The sequence below is a fragment of the Carex rostrata genome, chromosome 12 (assembly GCF_964058835.1).
Source record: "Carex rostrata chromosome 12, lpCarRost1.2, whole genome shotgun sequence".
In the NCBI taxonomy this organism is placed as follows: domain Eukaryota; kingdom Viridiplantae; phylum Streptophyta; class Magnoliopsida; order Poales; family Cyperaceae; genus Carex; species Carex rostrata.
The window spans coordinates 6962820-6983288 of record NC_135929.1 but is presented as its reverse complement, the minus strand read 5'-3'; the positions used below and the strand labels follow the sequence as shown (position 1 = coordinate 6983288).

General features: G+C 35.1%; 1 protein-coding gene across 1 annotated transcript; it reads left to right on the top strand.

Moving 5' to 3' along the window:
• The first annotated feature begins 2681 nt into the window (after positions 1-2681).
• Positions 2682-9676, top strand: LOC144562833 (Leucine-rich repeat protein kinase family protein). Its single transcript, XM_078312132.1, has 4 exons — positions 2682-3955; positions 4352-4595; positions 8538-8875; positions 9112-9676. Exons 1-4 carry the CDS (start codon positions 2867-2869, stop codon positions 9436-9438), a joined length of 1998 nt encoding a protein of 665 aa, XP_078168258.1. The 5' UTR covers positions 2682-2866; the 3' UTR covers positions 9439-9676.
• The last annotated feature ends 10793 nt before the right edge of the window (positions 9677-20469 follow it).

The window sequence follows — 20469 nt, the reverse complement described above, 5'->3', positions numbered from 1 at the left end:
TTTAAAATAGAATTACTTTGAAATAATTTAATGGAACAAGCACAGACTGTTGGGATTTTCGAAAACTAGCCATCACCGATCCTAAAGATCGGTGGAGCAAAAAAAATACATCGTACAACGATCCTAAGGATCGGTGCAGCCTATTTTTCATTTGACACAGCACAGGTCACACCAAATACCCCTCCACCGATCCACAGGATCGGTGTAGCTTCAAAATAGCCCTCTACCGATCCTGTGGATCGGTGTAGGTTTTTTTTTTTTTGATTTGATAAACTCATTTCTTATAAAATAGTTAAAGTGGTATAAAATGTCATTTTGGAACTGCTGTTCGTCTAAGATTTCAGATATGACTGTTCATAGTAAAGCAAACGGTACATCAAGATCATATCTAATTTTCTTTTATGATGAAATCAAGTAATGCATGGGGAATGTTGCATATATTCATCATATCAATTTATAATTGACTTGCAGATTTTTTGGTGCAGCACCAAAGTTTTTATTTTGATCTAACTGATCAAGTAATGCATGGGGAACGTTACATATATTCCTAATACAAAACATCATCGGTGGAGGTCTAATATGGATTTTCTGTAACGTTCTGTGGCAAGAGAATGATGGGGTGATAAATGGGCTGCACCGATCCTAGGGATCGGTGTAGGATGTATTTTTTTTGCTCCACCGATCCTAAGGATCGGTGGAGGCTAGTTTTCGAAAATTCCAACAGTCTGTGCTTGTTCTATTAAATTATTTCAAAGTAATTCTATTTAAAAAAAAATCTAGAGGAGGGATCAAGTTACAACAAGTTACAACAAGCATTTTCTACATTTTTAAAGTCCAAATCGTCGATCCAAACCGTTAGATGTGATATCTACTATAAAATGTGCTTGGAGACCAAATTTTATATTTTTTGAATTTTTTTTACTATTTATTAAGGTGGGTACAAAAACTAGTCAAATTCAATGGTATGAATTTGACTAGTTTTTGTACCCACCTTAATAAATAGTAAAAAAATTCCAAAAAATGTAAAATTTGGTCTCCAAGCACATTTTATTGTAGATATCACATCTAACGGTTTGGATCGACGATTTGGACTTTGAAAATATAAATAATACTTGTTGTAATTTGTTGTAACTCAAAAAATATTGTAACTTGATCCCTCCTCATATATATATATGGAATATGCTAGCGTGCTATGCATAGCATAGAGCCCCTCCATGCAACGGCTCGGATTTTGAGTTTTCAAAATCATAACGGTCAATCCGAACCGTTCATCTTGTTCTCCATATTAATGTGTTTGGAGACCAAATTTTACATTTTTTGGAATTTTTTTACTATTTCTTTAGATTTATTGAAAATCTATGTTTTCAGCAAATCTGGACCATAAAAAAAATAGTGATTTTCAATAAATCTAAAGAAATAGTAAAAAAATTCCAAAAAATGTAAAATTTGATCTCCAAACACATATTAATATGGAGAACAAGATGAACGGTTCGGATCGACCGTTAGGATTTTGAAAACTCGAAATTCGAGCCGTTGCATGGAGGGACTCTATGCTATGCATAGCACGCTAGCATATTCCATATATATATATATATATGAGGAGGGATCAAGTTACAACATTTTTTGAGTTACAACAAATTACAACAAGCATTATTTACATTTTCAAAGTCCAAATCGTCGATCCAAACCGTTAGATGTGATCTCTACAATAAAATGTGCTTGGAGACCAAATTTTATATTTTTTGGAATTTTTTTACTATTTCTTTAGATTTATTGAAAATCTATGTTTTCAGCAAATCTGGACCATAAAAAAACAGTGATTTTCAATAAATCTAAAGAAATAGCAAAAAAAATTCCAAAAAATGTAAAATTTGATCTCCAAACACATATTAATATGGAGAACAAGATGAACGGTTCGGATCGACCATTAGGATTTTGAAAACTCAAAATCTGAGCCGTTGTATGGAGGGGCTCTATGCTATGCATAGCATGCTAGCATATTCCTATATATATATATAGTGAGGTATCAAATGCTTAATTAATCTAGTGTAGAGAGTGAGAGAGAGAGAGAGAGAGAGAGAGAGTAAGGGCCTGTTCGAAAATTACTGTTCATGTGGGAAAAAAAAATTCACTCAGGGCCTGTTCGGCCGGATCACTATTTATGTGGGAAAAAAAAATTCAGCTCAACTGAATTTTTTTTTCCCACGGAACAGTGTTTTTCAGTTCAAATCCCGTGCCCGCGTCCATTCCCATTTGTCGGCCGAACAGGCCCTCAGACTGAATTTTTTTTTCCCGCGTGAATAGTAAAAATCAGTTCAAAAATTCTGCATTCTTATTCCTATTCCTACGTGCACGCCGAACACGCCCTAATTGTTTAAATTAAATTAGGTTTACTATGTACCACTTGTAAATTATACAAATGATATTTAAAGCACTCGCTTATAATTTTAGTCTTTAAAATTTTAAAAGTATTATTTTAATCTTCAAAGCATCACTTAATTATCATTTTGATCCATAAATCTTTAAAAATATCATTTAGTCCTGGACATATAACGGCTTATCATTTGATCCTTCACACTCGGTCCACATTCTACGGAATGTTCGTAGGAAGTAGTAGAAACCAGGAGTAGATTATAAATTGTTATCACCTGCACTTGAAAGCATTTCCCGGGAATAAAAAAACGTCAGCAAAAAGAAAAGGGAAAAAAGAACAACACACAAACAGCGCGCACACACCAAACCAAACCTCCCTCTGTTTTCTCCCTTCTTTCTCTCGTGACACCTTCCTTCCTCTTCCTCTCTCTCTCTCCATGCTTTTCCTCATGTAGCGCCTAATCCTTCTCTTTCTCACTCTATCCATTATCGAATGGCTTCTCTCTCACCCCTCTTCCTCTTCTCCTTCTCGCTGCTCCTCCTCTGCTCTGTCCGGTTCACACGTTCCGAACCGGTCCAAGACCGGTCTGCTCTTCTCTCCTTCTTCAACCAAACCCCACACGAGCAACGCGTCAACTGGACCCTCGCCACTCCCACGTGCAACTGGGTGGGTGTCACATGCGACTCCAACCAGTCTCAGGTGACGGAGCTCCACTTACCCGGCGTCGGTCTCGTGGGTCCTATCCCATCTGGCACGCTCGGCCGCCTCTCTTCCCTTCGTGTTCTCTCTCTTCGGGATAACCGTCTCTCGGGCCCCATCCCCGACGATTTGTGGAACCTGTCCGTGCTCAAGAGGCTCTTCTTACAACGAAACAAGCTCTCCGGCGAAATCTCACCGTCAATTGGGAACCTCGGCAGGCTCTCCCGGCTCGATCTGTCTGACAATGCTCTTACGGGCCCGATCCCGTTTTCTATAAACAAGCTCACAATGTTAAAGGGTCTTCGTTTACAGGGAAACCAATTGAATGGTACACTGCCTAGCATCAGCGTTTCTCTGCAACAGTTCAATGTGTCAGACAATAAACTAAACGGCTCGATACCCAAATCCCTTAGCGGGTTTCCTGTCTCAGCCTTTGCGGGAAATCTCGACCTCTGTGGCTTCCCCCTGCCGCCTTGCAACAGCACATTTTTCCCTCCTTCGCCGTCTCCTGGCCCTTCATCAGATGAAACGCCAGTCGAAAAATCGCACAAGAACAAATTGTCGAGAGGAGCGATTGTGGCAATTGCTATCGGAGGGGCGGCATTGTTGCTGGTGCTTCTGTTGTTACTGTTCATATGCTGCATTTTGCCGAGAGTAAGAGGGAGGCAGAGCGGGCCGACGACCAAGGGGGCGGGCCCACCTGCTCCTGTGACAGGCGTGGGGGCCCGGTCTGGAGATACTGGCTTGACATCATCGTCTAAGGAGGAAATGATGGTGGTCGGAGCCGGCACGTCAGAAGCCGAGAAAAACCGGTTGGTGTTTGTCGGTAAAGGCGCCGGGTACACTTTTGACTTGGAAGATCTGTTGCGTGCTTCTGCAGAGGTAAATTGCAGAACACACACACACACACATACACACACATACTGGTATGAATTATACATAATTTTCTATCTTTATTTTGTGATAATGCCAGTTTCACTGTTTCAGTTTCTATGTACAGAATGCATTTAATGATTTCTCTAGCTAATATTCTGCTAAAAAAGACTGGTGGGACATTAACTTAAGATAGCCTCATAAAATATATATTTTCTCAAAAGAATGTTACATCAGTTGCTCTCACACTACCCATTGACTTGTCAATTACAGCAAGTAGTCATGAGAAAGTCTTGCAGCTGTGCTCTGTACACACTTCATTGTCTCAATCAACCTTTTTCAGTTTCACATTCTGCCTTAATCTCTCTTTTTACTTTTATTTTTTTACTTGCGAATGCAATGCAGGTGCTGGGGAAAGGAAGTGTAGGAACATCATACAAGGCGGTTTTGGAGGAGGGGACCACAGTGGTGGTGAAGCGGCTGAAGGACGTGGTGGCGACACGGCGTGAATTCGAGCAGCACATGGAGGAGGTAGGCAAGGTCGACCACCGCAACGTCCTTCCCGTTCGTGCGTATTACTTCTCGAAAGATGAGAAGTTGCTCGTTTTCGACTACGTGCCGGCAGGAAGCCTCTCTGCCATGCTTCACGGTGAGTTAGTTCTTTAGCCTCTCTTACAATGTGTCATAACATAAAATTGCTGCCAGGTAAAAATTCAGAACAAAATATATTTTCCTAGAATTGAACGGATAAATAATATCTATTCTCTGAAGGGACTTTCCGGTAATATGCACGGAAAAAAAACCCAATTGCTATCGGCATTGAATCGCTGTTAAATGCACAAGCGGTTAAGTGATCCTATCGGATCGTCGGTTACGCGTGTGGTCATAAATTGGTGACGTTGATGTTTCTATCCCAATGGGATGTTTTACTTCTTGTTGTGAGATTTTCTGTCACTTTTCCTGTGGTGTCTTGTAGTGCGAATCACAATCTAGCAGTCAGAACTCAGAAATATTGAGCAGTGATAAATTCGCGAATAATTCGTTTTTTTTTTTATTTTTTTTTGACGTTTTCGAAATGAATTTCAAATAAAACGTAAAAAATGGATAATACATTTTATTCGCGAATAAAATGAGAAAAAATGCGATTTTTTTTTGCTTGTTGTACCGAATTATACTCGAATTATATCCCGAATCACGAACATTTTGACCCCGCCGAACTGAACCAGAACTATTCGTTTGTCACTATGGTGACAACTTTGTGGTTTGAGAATATTTTCTCCAGGTCTAAAATAAATAACAATTAGGTAAATTCTTAAATATTGTAAATTTTAAAATATTTATATTTTTTAAAAATAAATAACAATTTTTAGCTTTTATTAATAAAATTGAATAAAAATAGGTGTTGTTTGTACAATTCAGTAAATTCTTAAATAATTCGGTGCGATGTTAAAAAAACATACGAATATTATTCAAAAACTTACTTGTTTCCTTTTTACATAATAAATGAAAATTTAGATTTTGGTGGTTGTATTTTTCTAAAAAACTAAATTTGGTCATTGAATTTTGATTTACACTAAATTGGTTATTTAAGTTGCTTAAAGAAAATCAACTTGATCATTAAATTTTTATTTATAATAAATTAGTTCTTAAATTCTGGCAAAGAAGTTAGTTTTCCTTTAACCTCTCTAAAAAAATATTGAAATTGTTCATGTGTTTGCCATTTCTAAAGAGATCAACTTGCTTTTTTTTTTCTCTTGAAAGTTTATATACCAATTTGATGCTAATAAAAGCTCAAAAGGTAAATTTGACCATTTTTCTTTTCAAAAGTTTAAGAACCAATTGGAGCAAAATCAGCGAATACTCTTTTCCTAAAGTTTAAAAGTGTTTAAGTTCACTCTTGTTGATAAAATTTTAAAGAAGTTCGAGGACCAAACATAAATTTTTTCTTGTAATGCTCTCTAGGTGCATTTTGTTAAAATTAAATTATTTTGGCCCAAAAAATTAACACTTTAATTTTGAAAGCCTCCGGATGATTTTGTATTTTTAACACTTTTTGAACAACTTTTGGTTATGGCTATGTTCGCAGTTCATCCTCTGGATAAACATTTGAACTCTGTTTTGAAGGTTATGAATATTATTTTTTCAACATTTGTTTGTAGTCCGATGCACCATTGATTTATTAAAGAATAGGAGATGGCGGAAATTTTTTTATTTATAGAAATTATTAAATCCAGACGCACATAAATAAAAAGAGTGTTTTGTTTTCAAAATATATGAATTTTACTCAATGGTCCAGATTCAAATATTATGTTTTTTTGAGATCATTTGTGGACCAGAGCTCTAATCGGATGGTTCGGATCCAAACTCAGAATAAAATAAAAAATAAACATGTATTTGAATCATTGAGTGTGATCCGTAATATATATATTGGACTCAATGAGTGAGATATTTTTATATTTATTGAAAATGATACATTTTTTTTATTTTTGTGCATCTTATTTTAATAATTTCTGTGGATGAAAAAATTCCGGAGATGGCTGTCATTTTACTTTTCATTTGTTTTCCTTGTCAAAATTCATTTTCTGCATTGAAAACCGAGCACATTGAGGGGGTTAGGTTGGCCTTGGCCATAAGAATTGTGGAGTGTGCTGGAGAGAGGGAGCAGTGAGTAAAGGAAGTGAGCTGTCGGTGTGGGCCCCACCTAAAAGAAAGGATCTAGGATGAGACTTTACCTGCTTGTAAGCTAGTGTGTTCTCTAAGGTGCCACCTTCCCAATCCCAGCTGGTCTGGTCTGGTCTATTATTTGTCACCTTAGCTAGCAGAGTCTGAAACTGAGTCAATTATTCCAAGAACTTTTCACTTGTACCCCTCTATATATTGGTATAGTTGTGATCTTATCCTTTCTAGTGGAACCAGTTTTACAGCTTCATTTATGGAAAATTGTGGGGGCAACCTTCATTTATGCAAGTCTTTATAGTAACATAGTTAGTTACCTTCCCCCAAATGGAGGCACCTGTTTTTTGTATAACTGGAGGGGATACTAATCTCACAATTTTCCATTGGATTGACCCTTAGATCTAAAAGGAGAGAACATTACATGATGCAAGATGTACTAAAGGCACTATGAATTGGTTTGATTGCTTGCACCTTTTGCTTTTGCACTGGCATGCATGTGCCATGGGCCCTTAACTCAAAATAGCAAGAAGCAATTTGGTTCCAAATATTTAACCACTATCTTGTACCTTTTCATTTCCTTGGAAACTTGTTTCTCTGGTAAAGACCCTTCTTGAGTTGTTTTTGGCAAAGAGCAGAGAGAAACATAACTCTTCCAAAACTTAATTTTAAATGCCAACAGTATTTTTTTTTTTGTTCTAGCTGGGGTGTTGTACAAATAAAATATAACAACAATTTCTTTATGTGAACAGAATTCACACTTATATGAATATTTATACTTGATTAATACACGTGGCACAACTTTATTGGTGGGTGATCAAAGAGCAGAGGGAAATAGAACAATTTGTGGGGTTTCAGTTCATCCAACAATCACCATTTATTCATTTCCCTAGTTGAAGCTTAATTAAATAATGTCAAATGTGCGTTTTCAGTTCTTGCTAGGGTTTTGTACAAAAAAATATAAAACAATTTGTTTGTGTGAACAGAATTCATACTTTTAGCACCCCAAAAAAATTTACACTTTTTCTGAATATTTTATACTTGGTTAATACACATGGCACAGCTTTATTGGTGGGTGATCATTGGATGAAATAAATACCCAATGAAAAATATGTAGGGCCTAAATATTGACAACTTACTGTTATACTCTGTCTGTTTAGTGATTTTTGGTATGAGGTCACAAATTTTCCATACAACTACATATTGTTGTCCTGATGCAAATCAACAATCATTTGGAGTCAGAATCTATTAATACCTTTTTTTATAAAGCAAGTTAAAAACTTTCTTGTATTCATAAGTTAGAATTATTCTTTAGTGTTTCAAGACAAATGATCTAATGTTGCCATCCAACTTTGCATTTGTCCTTTTCTTTGGTACCCCGCTATTTGAGTAAGGACCCAAATTTACCTACTGTCAGTTGCTAGTTTGCTATTGCTTTCATCATTTAATTAAAGAAAAAAAAAGATACCTTTTATCAAAGACTAAGTCTATTTCATTAAAGAAACTTTATGCTCTGATAGAATGTAAGCTATACTATTACATTCTATCATGCTCAATATGAGGTGACGTGATACATTCATATAGATTTCTGATAATACCTTGTCGTGTTCAAATTTTTGTAAATCTAATTCCAATTGAAGTGAGGTGATACATTTGTATAGATTTCTGATAATACCTTGTTGTGTTCAAAGTTTCTTAAGGAATTCTAAACATGACTGTTTAATTCTCAAAATTTATCAAGGATAATAGCAAGACTATAGTAAAACTGAATTTGTAGATTTGGCATTTTGGTTCAAATTTGAACTATCTATAGTCAGCTTGTTTACTTATCAATAAAATATGTTATACGCATTTTATTCCCTAAATATATAAACAATAAGTCATTCTCACGTGTGTAATTATTTGTTATTTTAATCAGGTAGTCGTGGTTCTGGCCGGAGCCCTCTGGACTGGGACAGCAGGATGCGGGTGGCATTGGCAGCTGGCCGTGGCCTGGCCCACTTACATAAGGGCCCGCGCCTGGTCCATGGAAACGTGAAGGCCTCTAATGTGCTCCTACGGTCTGACCTGGAGGGGGCCGCACTTTCCGATTTTGCCCTCCATCCCCTCTTCGGCAACTCAACACCTCCGTCCCGTTCAGCAGGAGGTTACCGTGCACCTGAGGTTGTAGAAACCCGTCGCCCCACATTCAAATCTGACGTGTACAGCTTCGGTGTGCTTCTTCTGGAGCTGCTAACCGGCAAAGCACCTAACCAGGTATATGCATTGACTATTTTAGTGCCACTACATGATCTAAAAAAATAGGTAAACATGTTCAAGGCATAACTGGTACTTGTCTGCAGGAAAGTTTCTTGGAGTCTATAACAGTAATAAAATGATCGAGATCGTTTGTCAGTTGTAACAATCGAAAAAACAAATCTGACTGGTAGATTAAGCAAAACTAAACCCTACATTAATTGCTTTTCTGATATTCTTAAATTCAACTGCCTCAGGCATCCTTGGGTGAAGAAGGCATCGACTTGCCACGGTGGGTGCAATCGGTGGTGCGCGAAGAGTGGACAGCTGAGGTTTTTGATGTGGAGTTGATGCGGTACCAAAACATCGAGGAAGAAATGGTACAGTTGTTGCAGATTGCAATGGCATGTGTTGCAACGGTGCCTGATGTACGTCCTGACGTGACAGAGGTTGTTCGAATGATGGAAGAGATTGTCAATCGGGGTCCCACAGAGGGAGAGGAGGGAGTTAGGGAATCATCAGATGACCCATCTAGAGGGGGAAGGTCTGGTGGTACCACACCGCCGACCGCACCAACACCGTAATAGGATTTCAAGGGAGGAATCATTTTTTAAATAATTTAACTACATTCTTGCATAGGTAAATGTATTTTTTTCCTTTTCTTTGGGGGGGGGGGGGGAGTGTGGGGCTTTGTTATTGTGATGTATTTAGTTTTTTATTTTTTTTAATTTGTTCTTTGGTGTATGGTTTGGATTTCATTGGTTTATGGGAAAATTCGAAGGAGTTGTGCATAAGAGGTCTAGTGAAACTTGCCAAGCTTAATATGTTTTTCAAACTCCACCCCAAATGTTGAAGAATATATTGAAGATAGATTTAATTTGATTTAAAATCCTAAACTAGACATGACCCTTGTTCTTTCTCAAATTTTGTTAACTAATCATATATACATAAAAAAAAAATATAAGGGTCTGGCTAATTTGCTGCCGGCAGCATTTTAGCCGGAGGTGCTGTCGGGTTTTTTTTTTTTTTTTTTTTGTGTGATGTCCAAACAACAAATCTAAACCGTTAGATGTTTAATCTATATTATAATCAACTTGGAGATCAAATTTTACATTTTTTGAAATTTTTTTACTATTTATTAAGCTGGTTTAAAAACTGTTGATTTCAATACTGCAGAAATTTACTGAAATCAGCAGTTTTCAAACCAGCTTAATAAATGGTAAATTTTTTTTAAAAAATGTAAAATTTGGTCACCAAGTAGATTATAATATAGATTAAACATCTAATGGTTTGGATTTGTTATTTGGACATCACAAAATAAAAAAAAATCCGGCAGCACCTCCGGCTAAAATGTTGCCGGCAGCAAATTAGCCGGATCCAAAATATAATTATGTTATATTGAATTTTTTTGTGATTAATGATTTTTTTGGAGACAAAAGTGCTAAATAAATTATCAAAGTTTTCAAAGTTCTGCAAAAACGTGAAAAGTCAGAAATAATTAGAAAATAATTGGAATAACCATAAAAATTGGATATGACAGTATAATGTCATATCTTTTGGCGTTCTACGAAATAATAAAGATTATCATGCCACGCTGTGTTTTTACACTTTTTTTTGAGATTTCATGTAGCTCTCAAAAACTTCAAAATTAGGTATTTTTATCTGTAAAATACATAATATTATATTGAGTAAGACTACCATACATTATAATGTATAGGCATTTTTATACATTGAACTATAACTCATCGGATTCAAACTCCAAATAACCGATTCAAACCATTCATCTTGTTCTCCATATTAATATATGTTTGGAGACCAAATTTTACATTTTTTGAAATTTTTTTTTACTATTTTTTAAGATTTATTGAAAATCGTTATTTTTTAGACAAATCTGGACCATAAAAAATACCGATTTTTAATAAATCTAAAAAAATAGTAAAAAAATTTCAAATAATATAAAATTTGGTCTCCAAACACATATTAATATGGAGAAAAAGATGAACGTTTTGGATCAGTTATTTAAACTTTGAATCCAGTGAATTATAGTTCAATGTACAAAAATACATATGCATTGTAATGTATGGTAACCTTACTCATATTATATTTATCCTTATAAAAAAACTCACAAATTTGCTAAATAATAAAATAAATATTTTATATAGTTCTTTTCTCTACTTCCAACATGAATCACAGCCGAATAGATACTTTCACAATATTTTTTTTATTAAACACATCACATATAATTACGATACGCAAATAGTCACGCCAGGGTGAAGCTAGACTTTTGAACTATGAGAGTCAAACGTGACTGAGGATCAATCATATATAATTTTTATACTGTAAATGAGAGTCAATTTTACAGTATTCATAATATTTTGATCTAAATTATACATAAAATCACATATACATATATAAATTTTGAAAATAAATGAGAGTCAATTGACCCCCATTTAGTGTTACTATCTCTGCCCCTGAGTCACGCCACATAAATTATGCCGTCTTCAAACGTGACTGGTCACATTAACATCATAATTTAGAGATAAGCAAACGTGTGTGATCAGATATTTCGCATAATGAGTCGTGTGGCATCAAATTAAAAAAAATAGTCATGACACGTGTGCGGTGCGGTATTTTTCTCACTCTATCAGAGTGGCGCGATGTACAACAAATTAAATTTAGTCTGGTGTCAAATCAGAGTCATGTGATTCATAATATTTACACAGAACATTTTTGAATTTATATGGAGAAAGTGTGTATAAATTTTGATGCGAATCCAATCATTCAGACCAAGAATTGGACGATCCCCACTCCATCTGAAACGGTATCAATGGATTTTTTTATTATTAAAAGGCCGATATCCAGACATCTTTAAATATCTTTCTCAGAAGCTGAATCTATATTTCTTCGTAAAATGACGAAACTCATACTACTACACTAAACCCATAAAAACCATATTTTTAGGCGTGGCGAGGAAACATTGTTTAAAAATTTGAAATATGGTCGTCAATACTTTTATTACCCATGAACTTGTACTTAAAAAAAAATAAATTATTTTCACATCACATACATTCTTTGATTGTAAGAGGATTTTCTTTTTCTTTTTGCAAGTTTGTATTTTTTTTTATTAAATGAATCTGTGTACGGACTTCATTAATTATAATAATAATGGTAATGATGTTGATGATGATGATGATGATCAAAGATCTCCCCGTGGGGAATCAATAGTAAACAAATGCCAACTGTACGGCATTTGTTTCTTAACTAAAAGGTCTTATTGAAAATACAAACACATGTAAGATCTGAAAAGGAGAAACTTTGACATATTGACATTCATTCCCGGCTTCCGGGCTTCGTAAATTTCAAAGTGACAGTCTGACAGGTAACAATTTTGGGATTTTTAGCGGATATACCCTCTTAAACACCGAAATTTAATTTCATTCTTTAAGGTAGTTTTTCTCTATTTATAAATAATTTCCTGAGTGAGCGAATGTTACTATGCATATCACCATTTGGTTTATAATATGGTTAAAAAATTCATTTTTAGATCTTAATGGTCAATCGGAACTGTTCAAAATGATTTTCATATGAATATGTACTTGAAGACCAAATTTTATATTTTTTAAGATAGATAGAAAATCATTGTTTTTGAATGGTTCAGAATTTCCAGATCAAGTGATTTTTTACCTATCTTAAAAAATAGTAAAAAAAAGTCTAAAAAATATAAAGTTTGGTCTATAAGTACATATTTATATAAGGAGTCCGGCTAAATTGCTGCCGGCAGCATTTCAGCCAAGTGCTGCCGGGGCTATATCTTATTTTGTGATGTTCAAACAACAAATCCAAACTGTTAGATGTTTAATCTATATTAAAATCTACTTGGAGACCAAATTTTACATTTTTTGGAATTTTTTTACTATTTATTAAGCTGGTTTGAAAACCGCTGTTTTCATTAAGCATTGAAAACAACGGTTTTCAAACCAGCTTAATAAATAGTAAAAAAATTTCAAAAAATGTAAAATTTGGTCTCCAAGTAGATTTTAATATAGATTAAACATCTAACGGTTTGAATTTGTTGTTTGAACATCACAAAATAAGATATATCCCCGGCAACACTTGGCTGAAATGCTGCCGGTAGCAATTTAGCCGGACTCTTTATATAGAGATCATGTTCAACGGTTTAGATCGACCGTTAAAATTTTGAAAATAAAAATATTAATTCAAATTACTGACCAACTTGTAATATGCATAGTACTAGGGGTTTGCTAACGGGTTACCCGTGACCCGTTCCGGGTTACCCGTTAGGGGTAACGGGTAGGACGGGTAAAGGGGTAGGTCGGGTACGGGTAAAACCCGTAACGGGTAGACGGGTAATTTTCCCAAAACCTCTATCCGGTCCGTTTATTACCCGTACCCGTTGCGGGTTGACGGGTACGGGTACCGTGGGTACGGATCCGGGTATCCGGGTACGGGTCCGGTCCGCCCGGTTTTTTTTTTTTTTTTTTTCTGTTTTTTTCTGTTTTTTTTCTGTTTTTTTTCAAAAAATTCAAAAAATTCAAATTTTTTTGAAATGAAACGGGTCAGGTACGGGTAACGGGTACGGGTACGGGTATGCGGGTAGATGGGTACGGGTAGGCGGGTACGGGTGGGCGGGTAGACGGGTACGGGTATAACGGGTTTTTTTTCAAATTAGGTTGTCCGGTCCGTTTATTACCCGTACCCGTCTACCCGTCTACCCGTTTGTACCCGGGCAACGGGTACGGGTAGCTCGGGTAACGGGTACGGGCCGGGCAAAACGGGTTGAACCCGTTAGGGGTTTAGCAAACCACTACATAGTACTATAGAATCACTCTACTTTCCTACTTTCCTGTATGCACGTTAGTCGTAAAGTTGTTATTACGACTTACGAGAAATATAGAACAGTTTTTTGAAATCGGTATTAATTTTTAATAATATTTTATATTTATTGTTGCTTCAGATTAAGATTGTGAAATGTATCTTTTTAGTATTGGATCGAAGTTTTAACAGCCGAATTTTATCGATTCTTAATGCATCAACAATAATATTTGAATATAGAAATTCGAGTACTCGAATTTAACCAATCTTAGAGTGTGTTCGGAATTTACTGTTTATGTGGAGGAAAAAAAATTCACTCAGATTTATTTTTTTTCCCACGTGAACAGTAAATTTCAGTTAATTTTTTTTGCATTTCTATTTCTATTCTTATTCTCATTCCATTTGTTCTGTCGAACACGCCCTTAGTTTTAGTGTGAACGCTTTGTAGGCTTAGTAAGATGAGTCCGTATCACCCCGGTACTTGAGGTACGAATTCGTATCCTCTGTATTAACTCAAAAGGAAATCTTTCGAGTTAATGAATCTCAACCGTCTAGTTTTAAACGGAGCCAATCCGGTAACTGCTTATGATATAAGAGACTCTTTAATATTAGTGCGAATCTAGCCTGCATGAATCTTAAAACAAATCAGATGACCAGAATTCATTAACCCAAAAGATCCCCTTTTGAGTTAATGCAGAGGATACGAATTCCTTGAGGTACAATTGAAAAGAACGTACTTCACAGATTAATCCCAGTCAGCTTAAATTCAATCGGAACCTACTGAGATTCATGCCACATTAAATGAACGGTCCAAATTCATAACTTGCACCTCAGGTACCTGAAGTGATACAGATTCTAGTAAGATAGCAGGCAAGACAAAGCATTTAATGTTTCGCTTAGATCCGAGGTTTCTTAATTATTTTTCTACATAATTTAGGTGGATACATAATTAAAAATATTGAATCGGATTTAAATAACTGATCAGTTTCAAACTCATTAAATAATAGAAAATATATAAAACATGATAAAAAAAATAACAAAAAAAAATATTCTTTTACATAATAAAAAAACAAAAATATTATCTTTTATATATTAAAAAGACAACTAAAAAGACAACTAAAAAAAGACTAGATACCTAAATAATAATCTTTTTAATTTGTACATACATAATTGATAATTCAAATAAATTAGGGTTTAAATACTACATAATTTAAAGAGAAAAAAAGGGAAAGAGAATAAGTGATGAACTAATTAAACCTTAAAACTATACAGAAACTCTAAAATTATTAATCACTAGTAGACAATTGACAACAATCCTAAAATCTTAAACCCTAAAGTTGGCAATGTCAATAACCCTAATCCCTAAACCAATTAACAATGAACAATCAATAATCCAAAAAGTATGTACATATATGATATATATCTCCAAATTAAATTTACACAAAGATATAGTGTACAAATAATTCTTTCCAGTTAATAGCCAATAACATCCTGTATAATTACTGATGAAGAAATTTTAGCATTGAAACGTAGCAGCTTGAATGATCATAAGACTAAAATAATTATGCCTAAATAATTTCACCCTCCTCAATCCTAATTCATAGACCATTAACATTTAACAGTAAACCCTAAATAACCAAATGAAAAAAAACCAGAAACCTAAAGTCCTAAAACCTAGCTAACACGGCTATACCATTAACATTTAACAGTAAAAACTAATTATTCTCTCTCTTAGGACGGAAACGGGAACGGGAACGGGAGGAGCATGGTGTGATCGTGTGTGGGAGGAGGGGAGGAGGGGGTCAGCCAAGCATTGTAGAAGGGATCAGAGGCAGGCAGGCAGAGGATGAGAAATCACTTATTATGTCGTTGTGAGAAAAGGGGGCAGAGAAATCACATTGTAACCTTTTCTTTTCAAAACTGGGCTGCGCGCGCACTAGAAATTGGACCTAGCATGGGAGGGCAAATTGAATTTTCAGGGTATGACAAGAGCCTAAATTTCAGTACTTGTAAACTGGTTTTGTATTTCCAGGGTAAGGCACCTGCAATACATTGGATCCGCCCCTGGGTACGACTTGGCCTCCGGGCACAACTGGTTTAATTTGTGGAGGCGGGCTCATTCTTTCTATTCTCTCTCTTATGTCTTATTCTCATTGTATATTATTTTAAACACTGCACTACTAATATAGAGTCCGGCTAGTATGACATCGTTGTCATATGACACTAACTTCAAAATTGATTGAATAGACTTTAAACGACTAATCCAAACCGCCAAACCGTTCAAACCGATTTACTTTGTGAGTGATGCGTTTACATGCAAATTTTTTTTTAAAATATTTTCGAGTTATTTTAGTATCAAATCAAGCAGTAAAAATGTTAAAAAATAAATATATTAAAATTAACTTAAAAACTCATACATTTGACCGCTTGACTTGATGCTAAATAAATTCAAAAAACTATAAATTTTGCATGTAGACATAAAATTAATGAAGTAGATCGGATTGAATGGTTTGAATTCACCGTTTGAAGTCGATTCGGTAAGTTTTGAAGTTGGTGTTATATAGATTGAAATGACACTAATGTTATGCTAGCCAAACTCACTAATATAGCTGGAATTATTTAAAAAAAATTAGTGGGCTAGATACCCATTTACAATTTCATTAATAGAAGAAAATATTTATAGAGTTTTAAATATACGCAATGTACTTATTTTTACATTGCCTCTAAATATTTTTACAAGGCCAACAATCTTTTTCAACACTGCACTGCGTGAGAACAACCACAGAGAATATGCATGGTTTCTTATCAGGAAGCTGAAATTATTATAAATTACATTCTATTATATTATCTAAGACTTACACATTACATTGTGCATCGTTTATATTATTATTATTATTATTATTGAATAACACTTTACTGAATTGCTATAGCTACAAGCCTACAATGCAATTCAGTACTATCAAGTTTTTATACCGGTTTTTTTATTAATAGGAAAAATAAAAATAAAATATCCATAATGGAAAACCGTTTCACTAGATTTTGAAAAATAGAAAGAATGTTATAGTTTGTAATTTCCAGGACACTGTAGCTGAACGTTATAAATCATAACGTCCAGTTAATTTGATCGCTAATAATTTCTAATTAACAAAAGACGCTGTAGTTAGACGTTATGGTCTATGAAGTCCAGCTGCAGTGTTTTTCTTTTGCTTTTTTTTGGTACAACCAACCATAGCAAAAAAAAAAAAAAACACTGTAGCTGAATTTCATAGACCATGACGTTCAATTACAGTGTTTTTAATTAATTAGTAATAATTAACAATCGGATTAACTGGATGTTGTAGTTTATAACATTCAGCTACATTATCTTGAAAGTTATAAGAGTAAAGCTAGCGTGTGACATGCTCACCAAGAAAGTTTGGTGAGCATAACTCTAAAAGTATATCGGATCGATGTCAAATGCCAAATCCAAACCGTTGAAATCCATGTACTTCATGAGTGATGCATATATATGCAAAATTTTGAAAGTTTTGAGTTTATTTGCTACACGGTCAAGTGGTCAAAGAAATGAACTTTTGATTATAAGTTATTTTATATATTCAATTTTTATTATTTCTTTGACCACTTGACCGTGTAGCAAATAAACTCGAAACTTTCAAAATTTTGCATGTATATGCATCACTCATGAAGTACATGAATTTCAACGGTTTGGATTTGGCATTTGACATCGATCCGATATACTTTTGGAGTTATGCTCACCAAACTTTCTTGGTGAGCATGTCACACGCTAGCTTTACTCAAGTTATAAATCATAATTTTTTTTTTTTAATTTTTTGACATTTTACAAAAGTGTACCTCATAATTGATATTTTTTATTTATTTTTTTATTAATAAAAAGGGAGTACAATAACTATGAAGGTACCACTAGATAATTTTCCTTTCAGGTTGGACAGCCTAGCTGCGTGACTGGCGAACTTTTGGCAAGCATTCTTTTTGTCATCTTGCGCTTCGTCACCTTGACACTTTTGTCCCTCTTCTTTTAAATTCACCATGCTCACTGTACTGAGCTTTGTACATTGTACAAGACTACAAGGCAATCCTAACAGCTGTCAGCTGCAGTGGCAAGGATAAAAAATGAGAAACAAATCTGCTGTGATTAGGGCTGGCAAAAAAGCTCGTGGTTCGTGGCCCGCTTGGTATTCGCTCGTGACTTGATCGGTAACAGCTCGTTCGTTAGTGGATCGAGTTAAAATTAGCTCGCTCGCTACATACTCGAGCCATAATTAATGAGTTTGAGTTTGGCCTGGCTCGGCACGAGCCAGCTCGGTCGTTAACGAGTTATTTAATATATATAGTTTAATAGTTTAATCGGATCCGTTCACTTCATATTGGGGATATTATAGTCTATGGATGTTATAGCCAGTGTTATGGTAATTGCACTTTGGACTGTGTTATGAAAATTTAAGATATAGCAAGAAAGAAAATATACAAATTTATAAATTTGTCAAGCTAGTAACGAGCTAGCTCGGCTCGCTCGGACAAGTCACGAGTCGGTCTTGAGCAATAGTTTTAGCTCGGGACCTAAAATTCAAACTCGCTCGCTTAGCTTGATACACGAACAAGCCGAGTACGAGTGTGGCCTAGCTCGCTCTTTAACAGCTCGTTGCCACCCCTAGCTATGATTACTGAGTATGGCTAATATAATATCAGTGTTATTTCAGTATATATAACACCAACTTTAAAATCTATTAAATCGAGTTCAAATAGTGAATCCAAACCGTTCAAACTAATTTACTTTATGAGTGATGCATTTACATACAAACTTTTTATATTTTTGAGTTATTTTAGTATCAAATCAAGCGGCAAAAAAAATTGAAAAATGAATGTATTAAAATTAACTTAAAAACTCACACATTTGACTGCTTGACTTGATACCAAATAAACTCAAAAACTTATAAATTCTACATGTAAACACACAACTGATGAAGTAGATCAGTTTGAACGGTTTGGATTCACTATTTGAACTCGATTTGATAGGTTTTCGAGTTGGTGTTATATAGACTAAAATGACACTGATGTTATATTAGTCATACTCGTGATTATTTGGAGTCCGTATCCCCCAGTTACCTGAGGTATAATTGAAAACAATGGACGGCTCAGATTAATTTTAGTTGGGCCAAACTTAATTCGGAGTCAGTTGGAACTGTAGGGTATATGCTTTGAGATTCGTGCCACATGAAAAGAGCGGTCTAGCTTTATAGCTTGCACCTCAGATACCTGGGATGACACGGTTTCGATTATTTGAGAATCATAGGAACTACTATTTCAAATCCACCCATTTATTTGTTTCGAGATTTGTGCATAGAAAACAATCATTTTGAAATTCGTGCATTCTAAAAAATAAAGGGATGGATTTAGAATAATAGAGTTATGTGATTCTTAAAGAATTACAATAGATTTATTTCCTACAAAATGGGTGTAATAGAAGTCAGGGGTGGATCTACTGTAGCACGGGAGGGTGGGGGGGGGGGGGGGGGGGGGGAGGGGGGGGGGCAGCCGTCCCCCCTGGATTTCGAGTTTTAGTGGTGATTTATTGGTACTCGATCTACTTTGCCCCTCCCTGAAATTTTTTTTGCCCCCCTCTGGATGTTTGATTTGTAATTCGGGTTAAATTTAGTGTTAAATCAAAATAAATTTCTTGAATTATGATTGATAATATTAATTATAAGTTATATGATCAAAAATTATAAGTCAGGATATTGGAAAATATAAGTCAAAACATTATTTTTTAATCGAGTACCCAATTACTTAATGGGTTTAAATCCAATAAGCTATTTAAACCCGATATGATATTTTTTTGCCCCCTCCTGATGAAAATCCTGGGTCCGCCCCTGATAGAAGTGCGAAAATAAGAAAATAGTTTTTTTTAATAATACAATGAAAATGAAAAAAAAATAAACTACCTAAAGTCTAAAAAAGCAGCTTTAGTTGTAAGGACAGGAGACCTTTGAATCTACAATCAAGACTCAAGAGAAATGGTGCTCTTCTTCTCTTTGCTGTATTCTCACTCCAGACAGGGGAATGAACTCTGGACCCTCCTATTCTCCAATTCGAACCGTTCAAAATCGATCAAACGGCTTCAATTACATCTGATTTGTTTTAATAGATTACATTGATATAAAAGAAAAATATAACTAAAGCCGTATGATTGATTTTGAACGGTTCGGATTGGAGGAAAGGAGGGTCCTCCTTTTCTCAAGAAAAAGAGCAGATTGACTTCCCCAGGCAGGCATGCATCAAGTTTTTATTGTGTAGAGATAACAAACAGTCCCTGAGCCTGAGATGCAATTTATACAAATAGATGGTCTAGATTAATTTCAGTTGGGCTAAATTCAATCCGATGTCTATAGAAACTATGGAGAGGTCATTATGAGATTCATGCCAATTTAAAAGAACGGTCCGAATTTACTTACTGCACCTTAGGTACCTGAGAGAATCCCAATTCGATTATCTCACTAGTGGAAAATATGGAATCAGGATCGGTTATATACGCATATTAGTATCGGAATACAATCGATCCTGATGAAGGCGATACTGATACTACACTAATCTGGATCGGTTAAATAACCGATCCTGATAGTATTATCAGGATCGGTTGTTTGTAAGCAACCGATCCTGATAGTACTATCAGGATCAGTTGCTTACAAACAATTGATCCTGATGTTATATTGGATCTAAAAAAAATATTTTTTTATTTGGCCAGCTTCCATATATATTTGCTGGCC